Source organism: Dermacentor silvarum, chromosome 10, assembly GCF_013339745.2.
Source record: "Dermacentor silvarum isolate Dsil-2018 chromosome 10, BIME_Dsil_1.4, whole genome shotgun sequence".
NCBI lineage: Eukaryota > Metazoa > Arthropoda > Arachnida > Ixodida > Ixodidae > Dermacentor > Dermacentor silvarum.
This window is the reverse complement of record NC_051163.1, coordinates 30,713,820-30,740,367: the sequence shown is the minus strand read 5'-3', so window position 1 is coordinate 30,740,367 and position 26,548 is coordinate 30,713,820. Positions and strand designations below refer to the sequence as shown.

Here is a 26,548-nt window from a genome sequence, read left to right as displayed (position 1 = left end):
ACCCTATGGGACACTGGTCGGGAGTGGGGGGGGGGGATAGGGAAAGAGAGTCTTAGCAAGCAGGGATGAAAGGAACGGGAAAGCTATAACGGGAGAAGGTAAAGAGGACGCTCCCGCGTTACACAGCAACGAAGTCAGAACAGCGTGAAAGGCAGAGACGAAGGAAAGGGAGTTGAAGCGATCATAAGCGAAAGAAAAAGAAATATGAACGCGACCGGACAGGGACTGGAAAGGGAGAAATGGAGGTTGCGCACAATGAAAAGATAAACACCAAGGAAAAGACGAAAACTGGGGGGAGGAGGGGTACAAGGGTGCACTTGCGGGGAGGTGTCAATCGGTGGGCCACCGGCGAGGGGCTGGCTCGCCCACCCCACCCCACGCCCTCCCCCCCCCCCCTCTCTCTCTCTCTCGGCGTTCGAGAGGATCCCCCAAAACTTGCCTGGTTTGCTGCTCCCGGAAAGCGCCCTTCCCAGCAGCTCCTGCATGTTCAGTGGCGAAGTGTGAGCGACGTCGAGCTGACGTAGCCTCGCGCGGCGGCGCTGTGCTCGCGATGCTCGCCGTGAAGTGACCGGACACTTGCGACGTCGATCCGGCTTCGCGGTTTGTTTGTTAGTTTGTCGACTCGTTCTTGCATCTTTCTTTTAGTTCTCGTTCTTTTCTTCTTCTTCTTTGTTTTAGCGCGGTGTAAAGTGTCCGTGGATGTGGGAACAATTCAGGTTAAACGATGAAAGGGAGAACACCCTTTTCTGTGTGCTTGAAACATCGCGTCGAAGAATGACAACGGCCACTTAGCTCCCGGTAATGAGACGCATCATCAATAAATGCGACGGCACCCTGTGAAGATCGCGCCATGGATCCGGCATCGAACGACCCTCAAGCCATGCGGTTGCTTTTTGTTGTGACTACGATACCGTGATTGATTCGATGAACTCGGCTCGTGTACAGCTATTTCAAGCAGCTAAGCAAGACTTCGAAAACAAAGCATTCTTCCACCACACGAGGATTTCTGGACTGCGCCTGATAGTGTCCCGCTGCTCTTGGCCCAAGAGATCGACGACCGGTAAGTCAATGCCTGAGATATTTACATCTTAATTATTGTATAAGCCTGGTGAGTTCTGATACCTGATTATCTTGATACGTTGTAGTCTAATTTTACGGAGATGACTTAAATAGTAATTTTATCAACGTGGTCATATTTCCTTCAATGGACGTCTGGGCTTTGAACATGCTTGAACCCAAAATGCAGTACAAGTTGATTTGCAGTGCATTTGAAGGCAGAGTTATGGTAAAAGCTTTTACAAGAGAACTTCAGTATCAAGAAGACGTTCAGTATTCAGAAGGTGTCAAAGAACGTGCCTTTACTTCATGCCGAAATATTATGCTTTATGTCATTTTACTTCAGTGAGTTGTCTACAAACTACTGCACAAAAAACTTGAAATTTTATAAGGGGTCGTTATTGTGAGAGTTCATTTTGAAGGAGTGTCATTCTTTGAAGCCTAACTCACCGCTGTCTAACATTTTGTACCCATTGTATAAGTACATAGAACTGGTGTGAGCAAGCAATTGACAATAATAAATAGCAATTTTCCTATACAAAATGTACCTCTACACTTTTCAATTCCCTTGCAGATTGACCGATCTACCTGCATCTGTAACCAGCCACGGGGACGAAAGTAGAAGCTCTGCTACCTTTTGTGACAATCATTTGTCGCCAATAACGTGCACAACACTCCTAACAAAACGGATGGTCTTGACAGTTGTTGACGCTTCGTCACAGCAACAAGTGATGCTGAATATAAGACGCCTATTTATGAAACAAAATGTGGCTAAATGAATGGAACGGTAAATGAATGGTAAATTGTAATGTTCGCAAACCCTACGATGTCATGTTGTTTCCCATTGAAACCGGACTTACAAGAGAGACCACCCATGAAGTATGAGACAAGTTGAGTATGAGACTGTTGGCACACTCGGGACTCCAAGATACACGTAGATGGAGGACCAAAGGTCAAGAGCAACCGAAGTAATTCACTGGCTGTAGTGAAACGCTGGGAACTTGACAACATTGTCTCGCCAGGAGTCGTCTTAGAAAAGGAAATGACATGTCACATTTTATTGGTACTTAGAAAAAAGAAAGATTGTGTGAAATCGGTTGAGGAAATCTCTCAGACTGCAAGAAGTAGCTTCAGTAACAGGAATCGTCAAATTAGACTAGCGAAGTATCCGATATAAGTTTTCTCCACGCATAAATATTTATTCGTCCTCGCGGTTGTACTACTTTACCGGCACAGCAACCTTGGTGTACTTCTATTCGGTTGGGATACTGGATGCGGAACATTCTCCTGTCTCGTTAAACGTACCTTCTAATCACGGCTGTAAGTTATTTGGGAGAAGATTTGATCAGACAAAAACGAATTATGCGGGCGTTGAAGCTGTGTTGACGCAAGTCAATTCGGGGCTAGGGAAAGGTTGCGAAGTTTAGAGAGGTCTCGAGCACTCTTGTGCGTACTGCACGCTAGATTCATTGTGGAAGAACCGTCGTGCTTCTTGTAAGGTTGCAGTCAGCACCGGCCTTGAATAAAAAGTCCTAAGACAGAAAAATCAGTAATACTACCACCGAAACTAATTAGAGCGTGTGAATAAATTGTCACCGTTCTGCAAAAGTCGACGCTAATTATTTGCTCTTGTCTCTTGTCGAGCACCGGAAGCAACGGTAAAGATTAAACGAGGGTAGGTCAGGACCACGAAAATACGCGCCTGAGTGCTCCCATATCCTTTCAAAGGTTACGCTAAAATTCTTGCATGTAATTTCTTCAAGCCGTTTGAAAATTTGCGGCACACGCCGTCACTTCTTGGAAACTCTTCCTCTGATTTTGCCGCCGTTGGTAAAATAAATTCAAGATTTTGTGAGCTCACGATTACATTATAAATTTTATTAGGGCTTGCGAAAATACGCTCGTTAGAAAGTATTCATCAATATATTGCATAGTGCGTTGACTGCATACATCGTTTGCGCCAAAGTAATCAGCAGCCTGATAACTTAGAGATCATTGTTTTGTTGATCATAAGTAAAATTGTTGACATTTCCAGGGTACCCTGTCAGCTTATCTTAACATATCGGCAGTTACTACTTAAGGTTTCAAATTATTGTCAAGCTCTTAACTAACTTGTAACAGAACACCTCCAGCGCTAAATAGTTAGAACTCACTTTAGCTTTGCCATAATTACGAAGCTTTGATCAAACCGTCCATACAAGTGGACATGTCGACAGTTTCGTGAACAAGAGTGGAATTTAAGATGGCTTCTGAGCTCTGAGAAGCGTCGTCGCGAGACCGTAGCCTAACATCGGGAACACACAAGGGAACCTTGCTACATGCAAATCTGGGATGATTACACGCATCACATTCCGCTACCACTCTTCGTGTCAGTCCTCTTCACCTAGAAGTTCGATGGTCTGCAGATAGCTTCGCAGCAACTTAGTTTGCCTAACTCTTGCCAGGTAATTCTTCGATCGAAGCTATTGAAAACACAAAGCCCGCTTCGAAGAAGGTGTTGTACAGTAAAGCGCATTTAGGGACGTGTAATGTAACGATACCCTTCGCAACAAATACCCCAAAATCTCCTGCACAAGAGAAATCTTCGTCGAAGTGCACATCGGACCACAAACAGGCTGACCGAGAACCGATTTTCGGACCACTGCTTCTGCCGGCATGTCTTTGGACTGAGGTCAGTGAAAACAGAAGCATCCGGTCTTCCAGCTTCGCATCAACTCACAGGTCTTCACTGGAAGTCCACAATAGAAGACGTTCTAAGAGCACGTGGAAGTAGCCCAGAGTTCGAAGACATCTCGCCACCGCGCCACATGGAAGCGAGCGCGGGTTTTCGCATCGGCTTCCCTTACGCCCTGCACGCGCCGGGTCTTTACGGCCCGTCGTCTTTCGGCAGCCCGCTGTCCGCAGACTCCGCGACCGCCGCCGTTCTTCGAGGCAGCGGTAGCGGGGTTCGTGGCGGGGCCTCCCCTCCTGCCAGCGGAACGACCCGGGCTGAAGTGGCAGACCTCGGTGGGGGCGAGGACCTGCGTAGTGACGACGAGTCCCCGGGACCCGTCCACAGGATGGGTCTGCCACCGACCACTTCCCCATGCTTCGGAGGTGAGTGTGAAGATAAGGGCTGACGATGTTGGTCTATATATTAAATGACGAAAAAAAATGGACGAGATGGTCAACAGTGACCGAGCAGCTTCAGATTGGAGCTGGAGTTTGAGACAAGGGCAGTAATCTTCATCAAGCACTTGTGTTCGTCAAGGTCCAGACGAAGTCCCTTTGCCGAAACGTTGGATTCAGCCTGAGGCTGCCCTTGTTCCCCTACTGTCGATTACCTCGTCTTAATCTCCCTGTGAACCACATGTGTCTTGATGTCGTTGAGTTAAAAAAAAAGATTAGCGCGCAGACGAAGGACAGAGGAAAAAAAGCAATGAGAGGAGTACGGTGTCATGCATTATTTTCTTTTGTATTCGTGAAGTGTCCAGGTAAAACTGTCACAAAGATCCAAGCAGCAAATGTGCTTGTTCATTGGAAACAATGGACTGCCCTTATATTTCATGCAGAAGGTGAAGAATTCAGTGTGCTTGCACAGTATATTTATATTACTTATTTTCTTTCGATGTGTGAAACGTGTTAACCTTTTGAAGGCTAAAGAAATCGGAGTGAGTCACGTAAGCACAGATTTGTGCCTATGCAATTTACCGTAGAGAGCAATGCCCTGCTACCTTTCTTTCCAGAGAACAGCGCGGAAATTTTCATCTTCGTTCATATCAGCGTCGACATAGGAAACTGCAATGCTGCGATTCGCTATTTTTTACAACTTAATCCCTGAAAAGTAGAGTATAGTGTTCAAGTGTAAGTACCGCAGTGCCTCAATTTCGGAACAACGTCAAACACGTGCGACTAAAGTTCGGTGTGTTACTGAGACAATCACAAGCGCAGTAGGCTGATGTTCAATCTGAACGTCGCTTGTAAGCCTTGATATTGAGCGTCGCAAACGTGTCTCTTTCTGGCGCAGTGTCTGTCCACCCGTCCGCCTTGGCCGCAGAGATGTCGCCCACGCAAGGCCATCATGCGCTGCAGAGGCAAATGCACCCGCACTCACAACACCACTTGCACCCAGGTAAGTGTATAACAGCCAGAGGCGCTAAAAGAATACGTGTTTCTGAGATGGGCGTTTTGCTAGCAATCACAAGGTATACTTCCTATCTGCTTTGGTTTGTGCCATTTTGTCTGAAGCTCCTTGTGTGTCAAATTTCTATTGTTAGGTGGAACACAAAAAATACGGCAGTAAAATGACGCAAAGGCAGTTACAGCCCTCATTCGCCAAGTACACCGAACTCAACTTTGTTCAACAAAACTTTATCGAAAAAAAAACGCGTATGCCCCACATGCCATGTATCCGCTATCCTATATGATAATACGGGATTCAGTACGAAAACCCGTATGATATCACAGAAACTCGCATGACCATACGGAATCATGGTACGGGGCATGTGAGTATAATTTTTTTTCATTGGGCAACAGTTACGAATTTCGAGGTTTATAGTAAAAAAATTCGGGAAATTAGGCTTGACGGAGTCTGTGGCCTGCAAGGCACAACTACTGCGAAAACGGTTGCGGAAGTGCCCCTCCCCCCCTCCCCAATAGCTTGATCATTAGCAACATGCTAGATAGTGCAGGAAACAAAAGTTTCACCAAAGCGTGTAGCGCTTGCGCCTTGATAGGGAACGTTCGTCAAGGCACACCTGAATGGCTGACTGATGATCAAGAGCACGTCCGTTAGTGTCGTGTGCAAGAGGGACTTCAACTCGCTAACGCGAGTCTCTATAATCGCAGCTTTCTGCGAATGCTTAAATGAAGCTTTCCAGCAAACCCTCCCGGACTTTGCTGACTGTGGCTGCGGTAGCCGCTGCTGCTCTCTTGTGGAATAGCTCGCACATAAGACAGCACTCGTATAGTGAATGGGTTTATATAAAGCCCTGTCTGTATGCTACCCTTTGTTGCGACCGGGGTCCGAAGACGTGGACAGCTCACGCACCATAATAAAGTCGAGATCGTAGGCCTTGACCCGACATTCAAGAATGCTTTAAAACACAACGCTTGTATTCACACTTTTGTACAAGAATATGGGAATGACGATGATAAGATGATTAGTTCGATTTCAAGCTGCCGATCCCTCAACAAAGCGACCCTCCTCGTCTTTTATCCCTTCCGTCGTTCCGGTCACGTCTTCTTCATCCAATGCGATGTTAGGAGATGGGTGACATCCTCTTCGGCCAATCCGGAGGTCTGTAGCGCTTTACCTTCGAGGAACGCGTAGCTAAAAACACACGCACGTCATTGCAAACAAACAGGGAAATAGGGATACGCTCCCGTCTTCGACACGGGCGATGCAGAGACGGCAAGGAAAAGACCAAGGCAAACCCATCATCGACGGGACAGCCCGCACCTGTCTCCCTCAAAGTCGACTCGTTACGGGCTCGGCAATCAGCTGGCCCTCTTCGACTTGGTTTGGGCTGCTTGCAGCGGCTCTATTATCTGCTAAAGTAGATGCTTGGGCGAGTTGGCACGACATAATTGGGATTTAAAACAGCGCGAAAGACGTAACAGCAATGAAAGAAGAACTCATTTTTTTTTCATTGTCATTTCCTTCACAGCGCCGTGTCTGTGTCCTTTTTACTGGTGTTCCGTGTTATGCGTTGTTTTAAGTTCCTGTATTATCTCCCCGTGACACTGCCTTCGCTAGGAGCTTCTCACCTCGTCATTGGGGTTTAAAGGCCGAAGTGATCAGACCAACGCCGAATATGCGTGCCCGTGACGCGAGTCAGTGACTGGGGCCGCGGGACAAACGCACGATCACAACACCCTGCCAACGTGCGGTTGCCCGCTCTCATCTCTACGAAATTACGCAATAAAAAAACAAAAACAAATGGTGCCCAAATATTACACAGTTTTTTGCGCATAATTGCTGTATTAAAGCTTTCAGTGTGCCTCTATTCCCGTAGCTCGGCCCGTCGTCTGCTCGGTCGGCTTCCTGCCGAATAATGTGGGCCGATCCTGGAGGTCATGCAGTAGGAAACGGAGCTGATCCCGGAGATGACGTGATTAAAAGTGGGCCGATCCCGGAGGCTGTGTAATCCCGTCGCTTGGCAAGGTTTCCGCGTTTTGCTGATTTGCCGGGTGGGCACGTAATCACTACGCGGCAGAACGCGCTGACGAAGATGAACAGTGTGACAGCATCATAGTAAACGTTTCATGAAAACGCTTCCTGACTGAGCCAACCTTGATTTCTTCGTCCTCGTCTTTGTTAGCGCTGTTTTATAGTCAAGTATGAACGTACAACCAACCTGCCCAGCTTTCTGTGTTAATAAAGGCGCTCCATGAGAGTTGACGGCGTCGCCGTGCTGCCATGTTTTTGCGGCGCATGCGCCACCCGCGCGCCGACTGCTGGAGGTCACGTGATCTGCAGAGAAGGTCGATTACCCAGTTCACCCAGTTCCCGCGCACCCAGTCACGAGGGTCTAGTGATCTGCTGAGTTTAGGATCCATCGGTGAAAAGCATCGCGGCATAAACACGGACAAGAGACGAACGGTCAGGACAAGCGCTGTCCTGTGTTCAGCGCGTGTCCCGTGTTCCGCCCTTGTCCGTGTTTATTTCAAGCTGTTTTTCACCGATGTATTCGTACCAACAAGCTTGCATTCATACCCTTTTGAGTTTAGGAGGCACGAAACAGTGAAATTGTAAAAAAAAATCGGCAGCACGGACTTTTCGCTTGGGGACAAACACAGGCGCTTTTCGCTGCCGGTCCTCATCATGGCAGTGTTGTGACCACGGTCTTCGAGTGAACTCTAGTTGTATTGACCCGCGTATAATATGTTTATGTTTTCGGTGACCATTTTTCACGAGCCAATCTGTGTTGCCATGTTATCGCTCAGCGCAAGACTCGCCTTTCTGTATCGGAAGCTTCTCTAATTGTCTGTTATCACCGAAGATTCTGTAATCAGATTGTATGCGCGACACGAATTGTGCAGCCCTTTCTGGTAGGCAAGCGGGCACCAGTGATTACACTGGACCCTTCGACGAGTCATGTATAAAAGCCGATGTGCTTGATCCGCAGATTAGATTTTCGACGATCGACGAGTGTGCCCGCCGCTATCGTTGTGCTGAGTGCAACTTTTTTTGTTTGCTGGGCACATCCCCTAATAAACAGCTATTTTTGCCACTTGCGTTGTGCCACTGTTGTTCTTGACCATCTCTACAATGTGACAACATGTGTCATCGGATGGTGCGTGGCACCACGCATGTGTACTTGGAAAGCGAATGTTTACTGCCACTTATCCTGCCCATTAAACTATAGATGCTTGCACTGACGTCATTGTAGCCGCCATGTTGGTGCACCAACACGATGATAAGCTGGGTCCGTAACGTCACGTGAAAGCTTTCAATAAGATGGATTGGACTGAAGTGCTCTTAGTCGCCATGTTGGTGCCCCAAAACGGTGATAAGGTGGGTGCGTGACGTCCGTGAAAGCTATCAATACGAGCATTACGTCGTATGATAATCAATGTTTGCCCTTTGGGCGAAACTGTGTTTCTATATGATTCGTGGGACCTTCTCTGTTCGCAGGCTCCGTCGTCTCCGTCGGAGCACGACCCTCCCTCGCAGCCGTCACAGCGGCCGTATCGTCGGCCCCGCCTCAGCCGGCGCCCAGCCTGGCCAGTTTGCCGGGCCACCATGGTGAGCCGCAGCGGCACCACCACCAGCCGCGTGCCCCGTCGACCCCCGAGCCTCCGGCGCCGCCCGCGAGCCAGGCGGCCATGATGGCCGGGGGCCGCAAGCACCGGCACGCCAAGACCATGCGGCTCAGCATCAACGCGCGCGAGCGAAGGCGCATGCACGACTTGAACGACGCGCTCGACGAGCTGCGCTCCGTCATCCCGTACGCGCACAGCCCGTCCGTGCGCAAGCTCTCCAAGATCGCCACGCTCCTGCTCGCCAAGAACTACATTCTCATGCAGGCAAGTGTTAATGTCTGTCAGTCTGTGTCTATTGGCCCATGCGTCCATCAGCCCGCCATAGCGTTGGCGGTCCGTTTTATTGCGATAGCAATTATATGGACACTCCAGGCGCATCTCTGCCGTCGCCGTTGCTGTCGCCGTGAGGTTGCGTATAAAGTTCAAGAGCGATAAAATCGTCGCCGCGCGCCATATGCTGTATGTGCGAGTGAGCACATACAGCATTTGGCGGCGTGCGAGGGTGAGCCGGCGATCGCGGCTCAATTGCGTTCTACGCCGCGCCCGCCCGCCCAGGCCACTGTCTCTTGAAAGCCATCTATCTACGGCGGGGGCAGAGTCCGCCCTGCGCTGTGTTTTCGCTGCTTAGTTGGCGTTGATCCGAGCGGCAGCACGAAGGTAAATTCACTCGCTTACGCCACGTTTACTCACTCCAGCGTTTTGACAGGGAGTGTCCGCAGTCATCGAGTGAGATGCGTTCATGTTTGCTTGTGAGCGCGCGGCACCATGCTTGCTAATTGAGTTAGTATGTCTATGTTTACAAGTTTATACGACCGATAAAACTACTATCCTTAGTTTATATCGCTGTCCACTAATTTGCTATCGCAATCGATGCTTCGCCTTTGGGGCGAAACTGCGACTTTTTTTTTTTTCGGTACGTCTCGGTCACTCAATCCACCCCTGTTTAGTCACTATGACAGTTTCTTTGCGCGTTTGCTTCTCAGTCCATCCGTGAGTTTCTTAATCGATCTGCTTAGTCTGTGTGTATTTCGGTGTGTCTATTAGTCCTTTGATCAATTTAGCTGGCCATTCATATGCCTATCCGCCGGTCCGTCTTCTGGTCTGTTTGTCCACCTGTCGGACCGTCCACATGCCTTTCCTTCATTCGACGTTGCGTTGAATGGGGACTAAATCGGCATGCAGTATTGCATTATAGAATTTACTCGCTTAGCTACACGAGTTCTATGGAAATTAAGAGGTAGCGATCGTTTTGTGCCGCACTGGCACAGCATATTTTTAATTTCGCCCGCCTGTTATACTCACAGATTTAAAACAAACACAGACCTGTGTATGTTTGCAACTCGTACTTTTCTGTTATGCCTCTGTAAAGAGAAACTGCAAGTTTAATTGATATTCTCCAATCATTCGACGTGTGCCTCGTTATTGCCACAGCCGCACGTTTAAGCATAATTCTCCTCTTGTTTCGTACGATGGCCCGACCTCTGGTCGATCCTGGCAGTGGAGTCAGGATCTGCGCTTGATATTGCGGATTAACGGAAGGAACGTTAACTATGCTTGATATTTGACATAACCGAGAATAGAAAGTCGAAGTTCGCCCAAAGGGAGAACAATAGATAACGATAGCAATTAAGGTAACTCGAATATAGCACGAAGAGAAACTCGGAGTTTTATGGGCATAATATATTGCAGTAAACATTTGCTTATTAATGAAGTACGTGTGGTGCCCCGCGTCCAAAGATATAGAGCTCACTCGATTACCGCGAGGCACTCGCGGCCACTACGCTGGTGTGATGATGGGGCGCCGGTAGCGAGAAGCACTCGTGCTCGTCCCAAGCGAGCGTTTCGCGTTGTCGCTCCCTCTACCATTTCGTTGTGCCGTTCCTAGGAAGCTCATTAGATCACGTGACCTCCAACACGGTGTCCGGGAACACAGGGCGTATCAACGTGTTAGCCTTCTCGCCTGAACTTCTCACTCTTGCTGGAGATCACGTGACCTCCAACACTGCGCGCCTGGGCCGCGCTCGCGCAGTCGAGGCCGAGCCAGGTTGGCGACGGCGCGAGCGCACCTGGCCTGTCCGTGTAATTTCTATCTCAATGTAACGCTCAGGGGCATATCATCTGACCCTGGAGGCCCGAGTGGCAGATAGCGATAGTTTGTTGAAGCTCACTTAGCCAAATCTTACGCAGCAGTTCATATGCGGTACGGACGCACATGAAAATCCGAAATGCACCGCGGCGCACTGCCAGTTCTAGAGCATCCTGTGCAATCGGAAATCAGGCTTCGGCTTAGAATGTCCAGGGTGGGCGAATAGTCAAATTTCCGAACGCGATTCGAATAACCGATTCCTGTTCTATTCGAGAATGCACTAATCGAACTTGCCGAATATTCGCTTTTTCTTGAAATAAGAGCGATAACAACACTTATCGGAGTCTCAGGGAAGAAAGAACAATGGAAGTGGGGGCTGCTCCGATTGATCCTGCTCCGCAGGAGAGTCGCAGTTGCTGCGCAAACGCACCACGTCTTGTGCGAACGCGTGGGCTGATGTCCTCAGCTCAAACACTTCCGGTGATTCAATGAGGATGCCTCGCTTTTAAGCAGCCTACGAATCTTTTGTCTCGATTTAGGCGGACTGAATACCGCGCAATTATGGACGGCATTTCCCGCATCTATGAATTAATGCAAATAAGCCTGCGGCATTTGGCAAAACCCAAATTAACTCCACGGCGTCTTCATATTTCACTTTGTTTAGAAATACTAAAATATTATTTATTTGGTTACATATTCGAATATTTTTCTCCTCAGATTTTCAATCCGATCAAGAAGTTTAAGTATTCGATCACACATAGTATCAGGAAGGTAACTGCTGTTGTCTTTCCTTTGTCAAAACCCTTGGCACCATAGATTTATGACATGAGTCAGCTGGCTCGAACCATGCATGGTGTCAATAGCATAGCGGCTATGACGTGTTTCTGACTCTTGATAGTACTTCCGGCGCACGAAGTGCGCAAGAGCATAGCCTTCGATATCTGTTTTACAGCGAAGCGACTAGCCTCTAGTATGGTCCGCTTTTTTTGGCCTGTGCTCACCCAAAACCAAACAGCAGCTGGAGGGCTTTGTGTTTCAGCTTCCGCGTAACTGAATTATATTTTCTCGTATATTAGAATTACAATTCGTTGCCATTATGTCTGCAGGTAGTGTGTAAGTCGTACTTTGCAAATGTTCTGACGCATTTAATTTCGAGAAATGCAATCAATTCAATAACGCACTTGTGCTAGGCGGAGGGCCTACAAGCATGAGAATGTATGCTGCACTTTCGCACATATCCGGTGCGCGCGTGACAAACGTGTGCACACAATGTATGCATGATGCGTGGGCGCTCTGCCCATTGCATCTCACCAGTGTGTGGTCAGACCGTACTCGACTTTGTGGCAAACACTGTCCAAAAACGGTACGGATGCCTATCTGTCCGTTACATCAGTCGCACAGCGTGTGCTGACATTAACCGTAACCGACATTATGGCAAACACTGTCCAAAAAAAAAAAACGGTACCGCCACCTATAGCGACTGCGATCACTCGGACAGCCCTCAAAGGGAAGCTGGAAAAGGACTTTGTCTTCCTGTTTCCGTGTAACATATTTGTTTTCTGGTAATTCGAATAACAATCCGAATCTATCATGTCTGTAACTTGTGTGTAAGTCGCACTTTACGCATTTTTCTGACGCAGTTTTTACTTTTAAGCATTCATTTAGTCCAGTAAGGCACTTGCGCTTGGTGGAGGGCATAGACGAATGGGGATGTACGCTGCACTTAAGCACACGTGCGTGCGCGCGTGACGTCAGTCGCTTGTGGTGCTTGAGTAACGTTCGCAATAGCTTCGCTGTACATACACTTTCAGAGGGTGGAATGCAGGCGGAATTTTTAACGCGAAAGCGTTAAGGGCTCCGTGTCGCAGAAAATCCGTCGTCGGCGTTAAACATCGGCGTCTGGCGGAAATAATCATGCCGAACCACATCATCCCGAGCCACCCCGACCGGGCGTCATATTTCTGTTTGCGCCCAAGCCCAGTGCTCGGCCGCTGGCGCCGCTTGCGCGTACCATGTTTCTAGCCGCACGGCCGCCTGGATCAGCGCGCGCGGCGCCGATTCCGGTGGCCGTGCTAGCCGCCACCGTTGGAACGGAGAACACGCTGTGCTGGTCGTGACTAGGCACAACTGTAGCTGCTGTTAAGGGCTCGATGCTATTCCTAGATAAACGCATCAATGTTTTGATGATCCAAATATAATCTCACTATCAGGTAGGGAGCAGTCTACCTGACTGGAGCAGTATTTTCTTATTTGGGGTGTTAATTTTGCTACGCTGCGCTCCGCAACATCCCAACGACCGCCGCTTCGCGTCGGCGGCCAGCACCACGGCTGCCACCGTGGCACCGGGGTTCAACCGACCACACCGCCAAACAGAGAAGAGAAAAAAAGACAAGCGTGATACCGAGAGAAAAAAAATTTCTAGCAAAAGCGGGATTGGAACCCGCGCACGCCTGGTCCCGAAGCGAGCGTCGTAACCACTAGGCCATACAGCCACGCTTCCGACACGCCCATTCATGCGAACTATAAGATTACCTTCAAGCGCCCTCGGCGAAAGAAACCACCTAGAAACATGGTACGCGCGAGCGGCGCATGGCGGCGCCAGCGGTCGAGCACTGGGCTTGGGCGCAAATAGAAACACGCGACCAGGCGGGCCCTTCGAGTGGCGCAAGGCATTCGTGAACAAAAATTGCATTTCTCAAAGTAAAATTCGTCAGAAAAATCGTAAAGTACGATTAACCACAACCTACAGAGGTGATAGCGTCGGATTGTAATTTGAATATACGAGAAAAGAAGCCTGATAAGCAACCAGGGATCTTTGAATGCTATATAGCGTTCCACTCTTAAAGGCGAGGCTTAAGCGTACTCCAAGTTTTTTTTGTACTCAGATATGGCACCATATATCGACAAGACGGCTTAGCGGAAAAGACGGGCCGACACAGCAAACAACGTTCTAGACCTCTTAACTGCTCGTGAACGCAATGTTAGCGCGATGCCACATCCGCTAAGATGGATTGCCACAGGATCGTGTACGCTGAAATGCTCATTTTAAAGCGCTACATTATGCAGAAATTTTCAGAACTTGGTATGTCATCAAGTCACCCTGCCTTTTTGCCCACGCTTCCCACTTAAGGAGCTGTTGCGCATACCAAGGTACACCTGGTAGCGACGCTTCCATAGAAGCCCATACGTTCAAAACATGGCGGCTTATCGGCGGTTTATGGGGCTTAGCGCCATCTGTGTGAGGAGGGAACACTTCCGGTGGAAGAAAAAATAATTTGACGCCATATCCAGTAAAAACAGAAGTGACGTCTTTTTGATCTCATAGGCGCAAAATTTGTTTTCGGAGGCCTGCCATTAGAGCTGTATATTCAGATGCCCCGCCATTCGACTTGATGGACGTTCCGAGCTTTCAGCGCGGAAAGCGATGCAGGAAAAGGTCAGCCGTACGGGTGTCGAAATCGCATTGCTGCACAGAACATACTTTCTTTGGAGGCCGACGAACGCTTTGGACGTAGATTGCGTGGAGTGCTCGTCCTTTCGTCGAACGCCAAGCACGTCGGACAGCGCTGTCGCACAAAAACAACTAAAGTAAACAAGTCTCTGACGGTCGCAATACTAATTTTGACTGCACATGGTTAAGAAAGAATAAAACCACCCGCGTCACCTATTTCAGACGAACGTCGACATGCAAAACAACACAACGTGTGAGGGGGGCGTATTGTAACCGGTGAACTTTACGAGCGCGCCTTTCCACGCACTCCAAGAGCTGCTTTGCATTGCAAGTGATAGCGGCGTCAACGCCCGCCGCTATCGATAGGCGCTCTCACGGTGGGTCCTGAAAAAAAAAAGGTATTTATTGATAATGATCAAGTAAAATACAGTTGTATCTTCTTTTCTCGCCATGCGTACAAGGTCGATTCACATAGGTCGCGAAGCTTCTGGCGCAAAGCGGTTCCGAACTAATTGTCACCGACATCAGCAAGGGTGGTTATGGGAGCAGCGATTGAAGCGTGACTATGTTTGGAGGGAACAAGCATTGGGATAGAAAAAAAGCGTTTTTATAAACAAAGAAATACACAGTGAGATTCATTCAACGAATACAAAGTTCCTAATCAGTTTTATATACGCACGGCGAGAAAAGAAGAGACAATTCTGTTTTACTTGATCATTATCAATAGATACCTTTTTTTCAGCGCCCACTGTAAGAGCGCCAACCAATAGCGGCGGGTGTTGAAGCCGCTATCACTTGCAATGAAATGCAGCTCTTGAAGTGTGCAGAAAGGTGTGCACACCCACCGTGGTTGCCCAGTGGCCATGGTGTTGGGCTCCTGAGCGCGAGGTCGCGGGATCGAATCCCGGCCACGGCGGCCGCATTTCGATGGGGGCGAAATGCGAAAACACCCGTGTACTTAGATTTAGGTGCACGTTAATAAACCCCACGTGGTCCAAATTTCCGGAGTCCCCCACTAAGATGTGCCTCATAATCAGATCGTGGTTGTGGCACGTAAAACCGCATAATTAATTATTTTTTTTTCAGAAAGGCGCACTCGTAGAGTTCACCTGTTACAATACGCCCCCCTCACATGTTGTGTTGTTTTGCTTGCCGACGTTTGCCTAAATTTGATGACGCGAGTAGTTTCATTGTTTCTTAACCTATTCAGTCAAAAGCAGTAAGTTGCGACTATCAGATAATTGTTTAATTTAGTTGTTTTCGTGCGACAGCGCTGGCCGACGGGCTTCGCGTCCGACGAAAGGACGAGCACTCTACGCCCAAAGCGTTCGTCGGCCTCCAAAGAAAGTATGTTAACACTCTGCAGGGATGCGATTTCGACACCCGTACGGCTGACCTTTTCCTGCATCGCTTTCCGCGCTGAAAGCTTGGAACGCCCATCAAGTCGTATGGCGGGCATTTGAATATAGAGCTGTAATGGCAGGCCTCCGAAAACAAATTTCGCGCGTTCAGAACAAAATGACGTCACTTCTGTTTTTAAAGGATATGACGTGACATTATTTTTCTTCCGCCGGAAGTGTTCCCTCCTCACACAGATGGCACTAAGCCCCATGAACCACCGATGAACCACCATGTTTTGAACGTATGGGCTTCTGTGGAAGCTTCGCTACCAGGTATACTACCTTAATTCGTATATAAAATGGAATAGGAATTTTATTTTCGTTGAATGAATCTAACTGCGTCTCGCTTTAATAAAAAACAACAACAAAAAAAAAACGCTTTTTTCTTTGCCAGTGTTTATTCCCTCCAAACATAGTCGTGCTTCAATCGCTGCTCCCATAACCACCCTTGCTGATATCGGTGACAATTGGTTCTGAACCGCTTTTCGCCCGAAGCTTTGCGACCTATGTGGATCGACTTCACTTCACTTCTCTCGCAAAAACGTTCCTTTTTTTGCTTAATTCGTAGGAAATACAGCGTGGTTCTAAATACTATACACCGTCGTTCAAGCAGCCCAGTTTTTTTTTCTTATGCTGCCACCCCGCTATCTTACATGACCTGGCTCGCGTACAGTACATTTTGACAGCGCAGCTGTTTTGCACACTCGAGAGTCGTGCAGCTGGAATAGCAGTTAAACACTTAAGCCTATAGCGTACACTCTTTAACCTAGCACGAAGTAAACATCAGTTTCGTCGGCTCCCTTTCTCCCACTCGTACTTGAACTGTGAGCTCTCATGGTCCGCCGACTCGATGCGACGGGAGGTGGTGTGCTCTGGTTTGCGGCCATGCCCTCGGAGGCAAAGATGTGCGACGCTACGACTTTTAACATTGCTTTTAATTCGTAAAATGGGTTGTACATTACAGAAGATCTATTTAGAGTAGTCCCATTTCCCAGCAAAGCGTTATTTACAAGGCGGGAAACTTGGAAACGTAGCAACGCCCCAACGGACGTTCTACCTAACCTACCCAGGTACGCTTCAACTCACGTAGAGCGGAGCCTTAAAAGGACTTTCAGGGGATCTTGTTCGTGCATATATGACATGAAATAAGAGCGCGAAAAAATTAATTAAAAATTTGAAAAAGACACGGCACGTAAGAAAATGGTAGGCACGTGACAAGCGCTTGTCCCGAGTCTACCATTTTCTTTCGTGCCGTGTATGTGTTTTCTTTGCCATCTTAAGTCACTTCTGAAGAGCGGAACCGTTCTTCTCCTCCACAAGATTGGAGGAGCGCTCCCGCGTCTGCCGGTCTGTCCGTCAAGTCTGTCGTCTCCCTACGCGACAAAGGGGTTAGACTGGCGGCCATAATAGGCCAGGGCTTCGCAAACAACCACCTCTGCACTTAACCACAGACGGCCGATTGGTCTCTGGAATTTTATTCTAGGAAAGGTTGGACCATCTGGCGTTCGTTCACGCCTATCTATATCTAAGTACACGAGAGCTTTTTGCATTTCGCTCTCATTGAAATTCGGCCGCCGCGGTCGGCAGTCGACCCCTTGACCCTGTGTTCAGCAGCGAACCCCACACCCACTAGACCACCGCGGTGGACGAGAAAGAATTACACGACATTTTAAAGGGAAAACACGGGGAATGCGGGAGATGGACATTGAAGACGATGAGCACCACAAGAACAAGGTGAGAGCAGGAGCCAACGTTTCGACAAGTGGGCTTCTCTTCTTCAAGGCGCCATATCCTCTCCTCGGCACAGTATATATAGGTAGGGTTCTTCTAAAGGAGAGAGAAAGTAAGGCGGGTGGGTGAGGTAACGAGAGAGAGTGTGTTAGCGGCGAGGGTGTAAAATTTAAAAGAATGGAAATGAACTACTGATATTCGGTGGAGCAATTTGAGGGAGCGCCATGTGTTAGCCGGTTGACGTCTCATTGTAGGTTCCTCTTTTCGTGGAAGGGGCCTGGATGAAAGGGGGGGGGGGGGGGGCATCTGCTCTGATGGAGGTCAGTGAACTATCATGTCGGACAGAGACAATAAAAGTAGCGGCAGAAAATGGTGCTCGTAGAAAAAAAAAAACGCGGGCAAATATATACATAAAATAACGAAAGGAATGAGTGAAAGCAAAGCGCGGTTGGAATATTATTGACAATCGAATAACGAAACTAAAAAAAAACACTATGAAAAATGACTATGTGCTGTTGCCTATGCTTTGAAGTTTAGCATAGCGAATAGATTCTAAAGCTCCCTTTGAAACGTTCATGCCTATATTAGTTGCAATGTGTTGAACCTATGGATGAGGTACGATTGTCTATATTTTCTGTCTCGCGCAGAACGGAAATTTGACTGTAGTATGTACACTTTAAAAGAACTGAAGGGTAAAACTAAGCTAGATCTGAAAACAATTTATTACGATAGCAATCACATGAGACACCCGAGGTGCGTTGATGGGTGTGGGTGCCGCAGGACTACAGTGTACTAGAATTCTTCTAGTACACTGCACGCAGGACGGACACTGCCCCGAGCATAAGATGCTCTCGCATCTAAAACGCCACGCGCGTTCGGTGCGAACGCGGGCAAAACGCCGACGGCGTCGACAACAGTTCTGCGCGTTGCTGGTGCTGCTGCATGTCCAAGTTTATACAGCTGATGTATGTTTACATTTTCATCATCATCATACAGCTGATAAAAATACTATCCTTACTCCGTATAGCTCTCTACTAATTTGCTATCGCAATTGATGCTTCGCCTTTCGGGTGAAACAGCGACAATTTTTTTTCATGTGTGTATAAATGTAACGTAATTAATTTTACAGCGAAGCTGTTAAGGGCTCAAGTCTCCGATGGTCGTGTCCGCGTGTATAAAAAAAAAACTCTCATTGGCTTGAGCATTTTTTGTTTCGCACTATTAATATTTCAGCCTGAGAAGATATAACATAAAAGGCATGCGCTGCGGGTGTTTGTTTCATGTCGTTTGTTTATGGGCTGTCGTTTTCAAAATTCTGAGGAGCTGCATATACTTGGACATGTAGCAGCACCAGCAACGCGCAGAACTGTTGCCGACACCGGCGGCGTTTTGCCCGCATTCGCACCGAACGCGCGTAGCGTTGGTGACCTGATCATGAAGAACATGCCAACCTTTTCCTTACACCCTATGGCAGTGTACCGTAGTGACAACAAGGCCATGGTCCCTGTGGTCACTAAATAAATGAAAACCACCGGATCATATATATTTATCATTTTTAATAGTTCAAATAACCAATTACACCGCCACATCTTAATAGTCATAATTGGAAATACATAGTTTCCACCATAGTACAGCTTCGCTGGGCTTCCATCTTCACCCCAGTAGAAAGGCTGACAGTTTTCGCATGAAAGTAATAATTCCATGCAATAAAGGAAAAAAAAAACGATAGTGGCTGAATCGGTTAGCGTGGTGGTCTCGTAACCCTTAGGTCGGTCGTTGGAATCCGCAGCCCGACGAGCAATTTTAGGGGCGAAGCTCCTTATAGCGGCACCCGTTCGTCCCCGTCGTCGTAGTAGTAGTGTGTAACCAGTCTGAGAAAAATGAGAAAAAAAATTCCGAAGTTGTGTCCGTAGCGCGGAATCGAACCAGGGACCCCTCGCTTCCGAGCGCGCGGCGTTAGCCCACTACGCCACGAAGCGGACATGGACACACGCACCACGATGGCAATAAATACCCAACATTAACGAAAGGCCGCGTTTCTAGCGCGTTTCTAACGCGTTTGTGCTAGCGCGTTACGGCCCGTGTAAGAAGCTGGTGTAAGACGCTGTGGCCTCTTCGCTTTACCTTCAACGCGTTTCGAACGCGCTGCCCAAAGCGGTGGCAAGTCAAGTTCAAGTCGAGGAGCGTTTATGAATACGGGGGGTATACTCTCTCAGCAGTCATGTGATGGCGTCGGCAAACGCGGTGCACGTTCCGGCATGTGTAAATGGCATCGTAAGACGCTGTGGCCGCTCCCCCTTACTAGAGAGTACTGCACGTTTCTAACGCGTTTGTGCTAGCGTCCCCTTAAGCGGGAGATCCGATGATTCCCTCCGGAGCTTCGCCCACTCATCATCATTCACCCCGTGGATATGCTGTGACTTTTTATTGCGATAGGAATTATATGGACACTCAAAAGCAGATTTCTGCCGTCGCCGTCGCCGTCGCCGTGAGGTTCCGTATGACGTCATTTGGAGAAGAAATCGTCGCCGCGCGCCGAACGCTGTATGTGCGAGTGAAAGTGCGCGCGGGGCGCGTCTTTCACGGGGAGTGAACGCACGGCGGAGAACAAACGCGCGTTCTGCGCCGTGCTCGCTTAAGGGCTGCAGAAGTAGGCGTCTCTGTTCTCCTTCACAATCACCATGTATGTAGAGCAAACGCGCCTTCTTCCGACGAGCGACATGCAGTGGGGGAGGGGGAGGGAAGGGAGGCGACGTTTAGCTGCGGCACGCAGTGCCTATTTATATCAGAGGCTCCGGCAACAGTCACCAACGCCGCACGCATTTTGAGCGAACGCGGGCAAAACGCCGATGGCGTCGACAACAGTTCTGCGTGTTGCCGATGCTGCTGCATGTCCAAGTTTATACAGCTGATAAAGATAATATCATTACTCCGTTTAGCTCTCTGCAAGTTTGCTATCGCAATTGATGCTTCGCCTTTTAGGTGAAACTGCGACAACTTTTTATTTTCGCGCGGCTTACGTTCTTTCACAGAAACACCCTCTATCGCCTCTCCTCCTCGCGCCCAACGCGGCCTCTCATTGGTCGCCTCTTCCCCCCTTTAGCGCCCCTCTTCCTCTGCTGGTCACGTGACCTGCCCTCCCCCCGGCGCGGCTCTCATCCTCTCCTGGTCGCCTGACCTGCGTGACACCGCCGGACAGACAGACGGTGAAGGCTGGATTTCGAACAGCTTCGGTGTGAAAACTATCCACTCGTTGACCCACGTACAACAATCGCATGTATCAATTCAGGTGCATTCGATGACTACAAAATGTCGTATTCGGAGAATGTGGACCTTCTGTTGGAGCCAGATGTTTTAGTCAGTGCTATGTATTTGTCAACTCACACATCCTGCCTAGGTTTCCTAAGCATGCGTAAATTGTTTTCCTCCAGCTATCGCTACATCTTGCACAACCTTAAGGCGCAAAAGCATATAATCAAGAATTTCGGAGGCTACGTATGCCTTTTATTATAAGGTATTGAAGACAATCTCCGTACTGAGAGAAAGTGACATCATGTGCTTCCACTTCCGCACCGCAGTTCGGAAAGAGGTGGCAAAGCGAAGAAGGGCGTCGTTTGACGCAACAGAGCACGGTACCAAGCTAAATGTCGCTACGTAGAGGGTGGGCCTCTTCGATTATCCGCACCTGACAGTGCCGGACGGCCCAAAGCAGTACTTTCAGCCAACGAGCATTGCGTGTGCAGCTTCTGGGACAGTCCGGGACTGTCAGAGACGGATAATCGAAGAGGCCCACTGTTTGTCATCGAAAGCGTCTATATGAAAAACGATGAACAGTTCAAAACACGTTTCCCGTTGACTATTCTCCGTTGAAATTATAAAGAATTGTTGCAGAAACCACTGACGATGACTGTGAAAGTACCATTGACACAGTAGCAAAAATTCCGCCGTTCATCACTGGCGTCAATAACGGTGCTTGACGCTGGCGACACAAATTATCGTCAACATGATTTGGTGCACGGCATGACAGCGTGACCAAGACGGCTTGACAACCACGAAATCACGACCGCACGATGACGACGATGACGTCACGACGACAACGGCTGCGCGCCTGCGTTTTACGCGCAAGCCTAAATGCCCCGTCTGTCGCCGTCGTCTATCGCAAGCCAAGCATAGATTATGTTTGTCGCCGCGAGGGAAGCGAGCGCCGGAGGAGGAAGGCGCCTGGAGGTGGAGAGGAGAATCGCAGCGTTCGCGCCCTTTCCCTTTGTGCTTCGACGCCGCGGAGCTCGCGACGTCCGTACGCTTGCGCGTAACCCGCGTTCACGAAGTGAAACGTCACGGTAACTTTTTGTCTCTTACGTTGAACTCAGTCATTCAGTCTGTCTATCTTTCAGTTAAAACATATTAAGGGTTTTGAGATACTATATTGCCAGACTAAACATTTACAACTGCTTTTTAGTGCCTGCTTAATGACTTCAACTTGACAACTTTCGCTCCGAACCTGTCTTCACCTCGCAGGCCAACGCCCTGGAGGAACTGCGTCGCATCATCGCGTACATGAACCAGGCCGGAGGCGTGGCCATCCCAGCCGCAGCCGCGGGTCCCCTGGCGGCTTGCTGCCCCGTGCCGGCACAGGTGGCCTCGGTCCAGAACCACGGCGGGGAAACCGGAAGAGGAAGCAAGTTCCAGGGAACCCCTAGTTCCGGTCTCTTCTCGCCGTTCGCTCCCGCGCTGAACGGCGGAAGCCCAACGGACTCCGGAGGCGGGGCGAGTGACGGCAAACCGTGACGTAGACGGACGCGTCAGTGACCTTGACTAAGTCATCTGTGCGTGCTCTTGCGTGTGGATTCGCTGCGGTTCACGTGCAGTGGGCGGTGTGAAAGAACAGTGGCGCCACCCATAGCCAAGTTCCCTGGACTCGTAGACGACTGCGCAGGCGCCATTCCTCGAAGCGTTTAGTGTTCAGGAGGACAAGAGTGTTTAAACACATGCTGGGACATGTCTGAACTTTTGAGCCGTGGTATAGTTTTCCTTGGCTCACGTGACCAGAGACAAAATGTGCGCGCAGCGTTCTTCGAAGCTGTCTCCGCAAAAATGACAGCGTTTTGTGGAGGACAGGCCGGAGCTAGACGAGGCCCTTGCGACGACATGGATTTACATGGTGTGGTTCAAAACGCGTTTCCGTCACGTTAGGACAAGGTGTAGGCGTTGGAGGGCTTAGACCTAACTATAAGCGGGCGAAAAAAAAAAAAAGGCCAAGCTGTTCGGCAGTGCTCTTACGATGCCACTCGTCGCACTGTAGGAACCCGTCGAGAAATATTTAAGCAGTTCTATTTCGGATGCTATTATTCTATGAGCGATGTTTTAAGCGCTCTATATATAAACCTTGGTTACTGGTTATCCTAGCAAACTTTGTGGCTCTCTTTTCAATGCGCGAGCGTGGGTCGATCGCGATAATGAACCATTACGAAAACTGCAGTCTTTTGCCTGCTTTAGCCGACAATGAAGTGTTTTGTATCACTCAGTTCCTACATTACTTGGTAAATACGATAAAAAATGCGACCAATTGTTGATTTAAGCTCACTGAGTGGATGTGATCGCCTTACAATATACGCCGCTTTGCGACGCCATTAGTATGCACATCGCCAGCATGTACCTGCGACTCACGGAGACGACCACGAATATCTGGAAACATCGCACTCTTGTGCGTTCAAATATTCAAAGGAAACAAAACTGTATGAGTATCCTATTGTAGAGCAAAATGAAAATGAGAAAATGAATAAGGTATTTCAGAAATGAAATATACGAACATAGAACGAAAACATAAAATGAACATAGATGAAAATAAAGCTCTTCTAACAGGCACCAGTGGCAAACTAAATATTGTTACAGGTATTAGGGTGAAATGTTGGTTAAGTTAGGACGTCTGCTTTAGGTAAGACGTTGAAGTCGTCTTCTAGCTGCGCCGTTAATCCGAGTATAAGGTGAAGCACATATTTGACTCAAAAGCAGTTTATCATAGCTTTATACTTATGAAAGTCCAAACCAACGTTATATGGCAAGTATATCTGCATTTTTATTGATGTATAAGCTGATTGCCCAAACCCAAAAAAAGCCTCGCCATTGGTTACCGCTGCGTGAACGCTGTCCTACAAATTAAGCTTGGATTGCGAGGAGGTTGACATTAATGTTTCATGCGACTTCTAATTTGCTTTACATGTTACACACTATTGAACTGCAGGGATTCTGTTCGCATAACCTGCCCTAAAAGGCAAGAACATATATTGCTAACCTGATCTCATAATGAGTTTAGAAGACCGCGTGGTGATCCAGGCAGCCTTAGCCAGATAATGAGTCCGCACGTCTCATTTGAAGGAAACGTCATGAAATGTCTTCTTTTATAAAGCTTCCTCCAGTTGCAAAATCGCCGCAGAGAGTCTGAGCAGATGTCGACCAAAGAAAGGTTGCTGAAGAGTACAGGTTGCATTCCTGTAAGTGCTGTAGTCAAAATATTCATAAGCATACACATCCCGCATAACTTTAATGCGTTAAATTGGCGAATGCACTAAGCAAACTCGATTCGAGGGTTTCGTAAAATCCCGTTTGTCTTTTTTTTCCCCCAGAAATCAATTTCTAATGTTGCGCCAAGACTGTGATGTTTAGTTTTTCTTCCTTGCAACCTGCCTGCATTGTCCTATATATGTGAGCGAGAGTGCCGCTTGATTCTCTTGTGTTCCTCGAGCGTTCATCATCGCCTAACTATTCGGAGAATAAAACTCCGTGAATGGAATTTTCTGACGCGCGGTGATCGCGGTTTGAGCGCGAGCACGCGAGATTTGTGGATAAAGAACTGAAGAGTGTACGTCAACTTTCCTGTCTCGGACTCAATTTCCTCTTGAACGTGAACCACGGTGTTGTACTCTCATTAAGAGAGGAAACTATGCCGCCTGGCACGGCCTGGCGCTGTCGCTATAACGTCGTGGGCGACATGACGTAAGGCGGTGGAATTCTGCAAATGCAACTCCCCATACAACCCGTTTCAACTACACATGACCGCGGGCGTCGCCCTTATAGAAGTGCAAATAAAGCAGGAGTTCGAAGAGCTGGGGTCACTATCATTGCCACCAACTTTTCTTCTCAACAAAATCCAATGGTGCTCTTCTTCTCTACAATGGTGCTATGAGTGGTAGATCAGCCATATTGTGTAGGGAAACCTAATACGCTAGATACGCTAATACAGGAGGAAAAGCCTACTTCCAGTGTTTCGCACACCTCCTAACGGTGGCGACCAAATACACGTCCTAGCAGCGGCTCCCTCCATGAAATAGAAGCGGATCTTGAAGGCTATGCTTTTGCCAACTGCATGCTCCGAAAGCGATTGCTGGAGCCGGAAACACGTCGTAGTCGCCATGTTTTGGACAACACATATTGTAACACTGGTTCCGAGATCATCTGCGTACCTGTGTGTTCTCGGCGTTGGGCTTCATATTGATTCGGTGACAAGCTAATCATGAAGTGCCAAATGCACCGCTATGGAACTCAAAAGAACTTGAATAGATGCGCCAGCCGTTCACTTATTACAGTGACACCATGGCGAAGGCGAACAGCTTTCGATACCGTCCTTCTTTCTGGAACTATGTTGTGCAGCGTGCAGACAGAAAAAGCAAGCGGATTGCGGTTTCTTGGGTGGAGCTTGGCCTAAGGTTCCTTGCATCGAAAAATGAATTGAGTTTTATTGTTCAACAAGGTTGCGAGTATGACCAGGCGAGAAAGCTGCAGGTTGCATCTTGAGTGGAACCTGGCCACCTCATACACAGGGCAGCTGCATGGCGGCGGACCGAAAGCGCGCGTTTTACATACGCAGCTAACAAAATAAAAATAAAGAAAGAACTTCATACTGAAGGGCACATGACTGTTTGCGAACATTCCTCCACGAGTGTGTTCACCCTGACTCCCTCTTTATTAATTTTATTGTCCTTCATTTCATTATCTATATCCACCCTCCCCCTTTGGCCCTCTCCAAATGTAGGGTAGTCAATCGGACACCTCCTTGGCAGACGTCCCTGCGTTTCCATCCTGGTTCCTCTCCCTGTCTTGGGTCAAGCTTATACATAATGTTTAGGTTGTCAGCTGGAACAGGGTGACGAAACGATTGCCGCTGGTACATTCATGCATTCACAGCGTAGCAGTTAATGCAAGATGCGAATGGTGGGTGTAGCGCATAGAATTTGCATATACTTTGTCCTACACTGTAAATTCATTTACACCTTTAACTCGCACCCTTACATACGTAAAGGTGTGAGATATAGCCAGTAAAGGAGCCTTAAGGATGCAAATAGGTTTGCAGTGTACTCGAGCGCATACCTAAGTGGTGCGGTTTAGCATTTTGAGACTGCACATTGGACTATGAGGGACGCCGTAGTGAAGAGCTCCGGATTAATTCTGACAGCGTTGGGGGGCTCTTTGCCATGCACCCAAATCCGATGACGTCATCGACAAATCGCACCGGAGCGAACCGGGACAGCCTGGCAAGACGATGATTGGATGAAACGGCGCACCAGGGGCACCCCCGTCGCGCACCGGTGCGATTAGTCGAGGATGCCAAAGTAGACGAATGCTTTCACGCAAATGTTTTCGCGGAACCATTGAGATGTCGCGATTTATGCGCCCTGCAGCGGGTATGGCGTCAGCACAAGACAAAAAAGCGAGTTCATGTAAACGCGGATCGCGTCGGGCTCGGTCAGCCCGATTTCTGACTCGACCCGCTCACGTCGGGTTCACGTAAATGTATACCATACACAGAAGTGGTGGAGTCTAAAACACGGCGGTCATGACGTACTTCCGGATCCGTCATTCTTCTGGCACACGCAGCATGCAAAAGCATAGCCTTCGAGATCTGCTTTTGTTTTTCAGAGTCAACCGTCACTGGGCGTGGATTTGGACAGCACATATGTTACTGAAGCCTCAGTGCGCTTTCTCAACGAAGCCGGGCCAAATCGTTAACGAAAAAAAAAAAAAAGAATCGAGGTGCTAGCCATAATTCCCCGGCTGGCCGAACGATTGCAGCGCCGGATTTTG

The 26,548-nt window shown here is 48.5% G+C and overlaps 1 protein-coding gene across 1 annotated transcript; it reads left to right on the top strand.

Moving 5' to 3' along the window:
- Positions 1 to 510: 510 nt before the first annotated feature.
- On the top strand, positions 511 to 24,332 carry LOC119466112 (oligodendrocyte transcription factor 3). Its single transcript, XM_037726598.2, has 5 exons — positions 511 to 1,060; positions 1,631 to 4,152; positions 5,063 to 5,167; positions 8,675 to 9,066; positions 21,989 to 24,332. The coding sequence occupies exons 2-5, from the start codon at positions 3,864 to 3,866 to the stop codon at positions 22,256 to 22,258; spliced, it is 1,056 nt and encodes a 351-aa protein (XP_037582526.1). The 5' UTR covers positions 511 to 1,060; positions 1,631 to 3,863; the 3' UTR covers positions 22,259 to 24,332.
- The last annotated feature ends 2,216 nt before the right edge of the window (positions 24,333 to 26,548 follow it).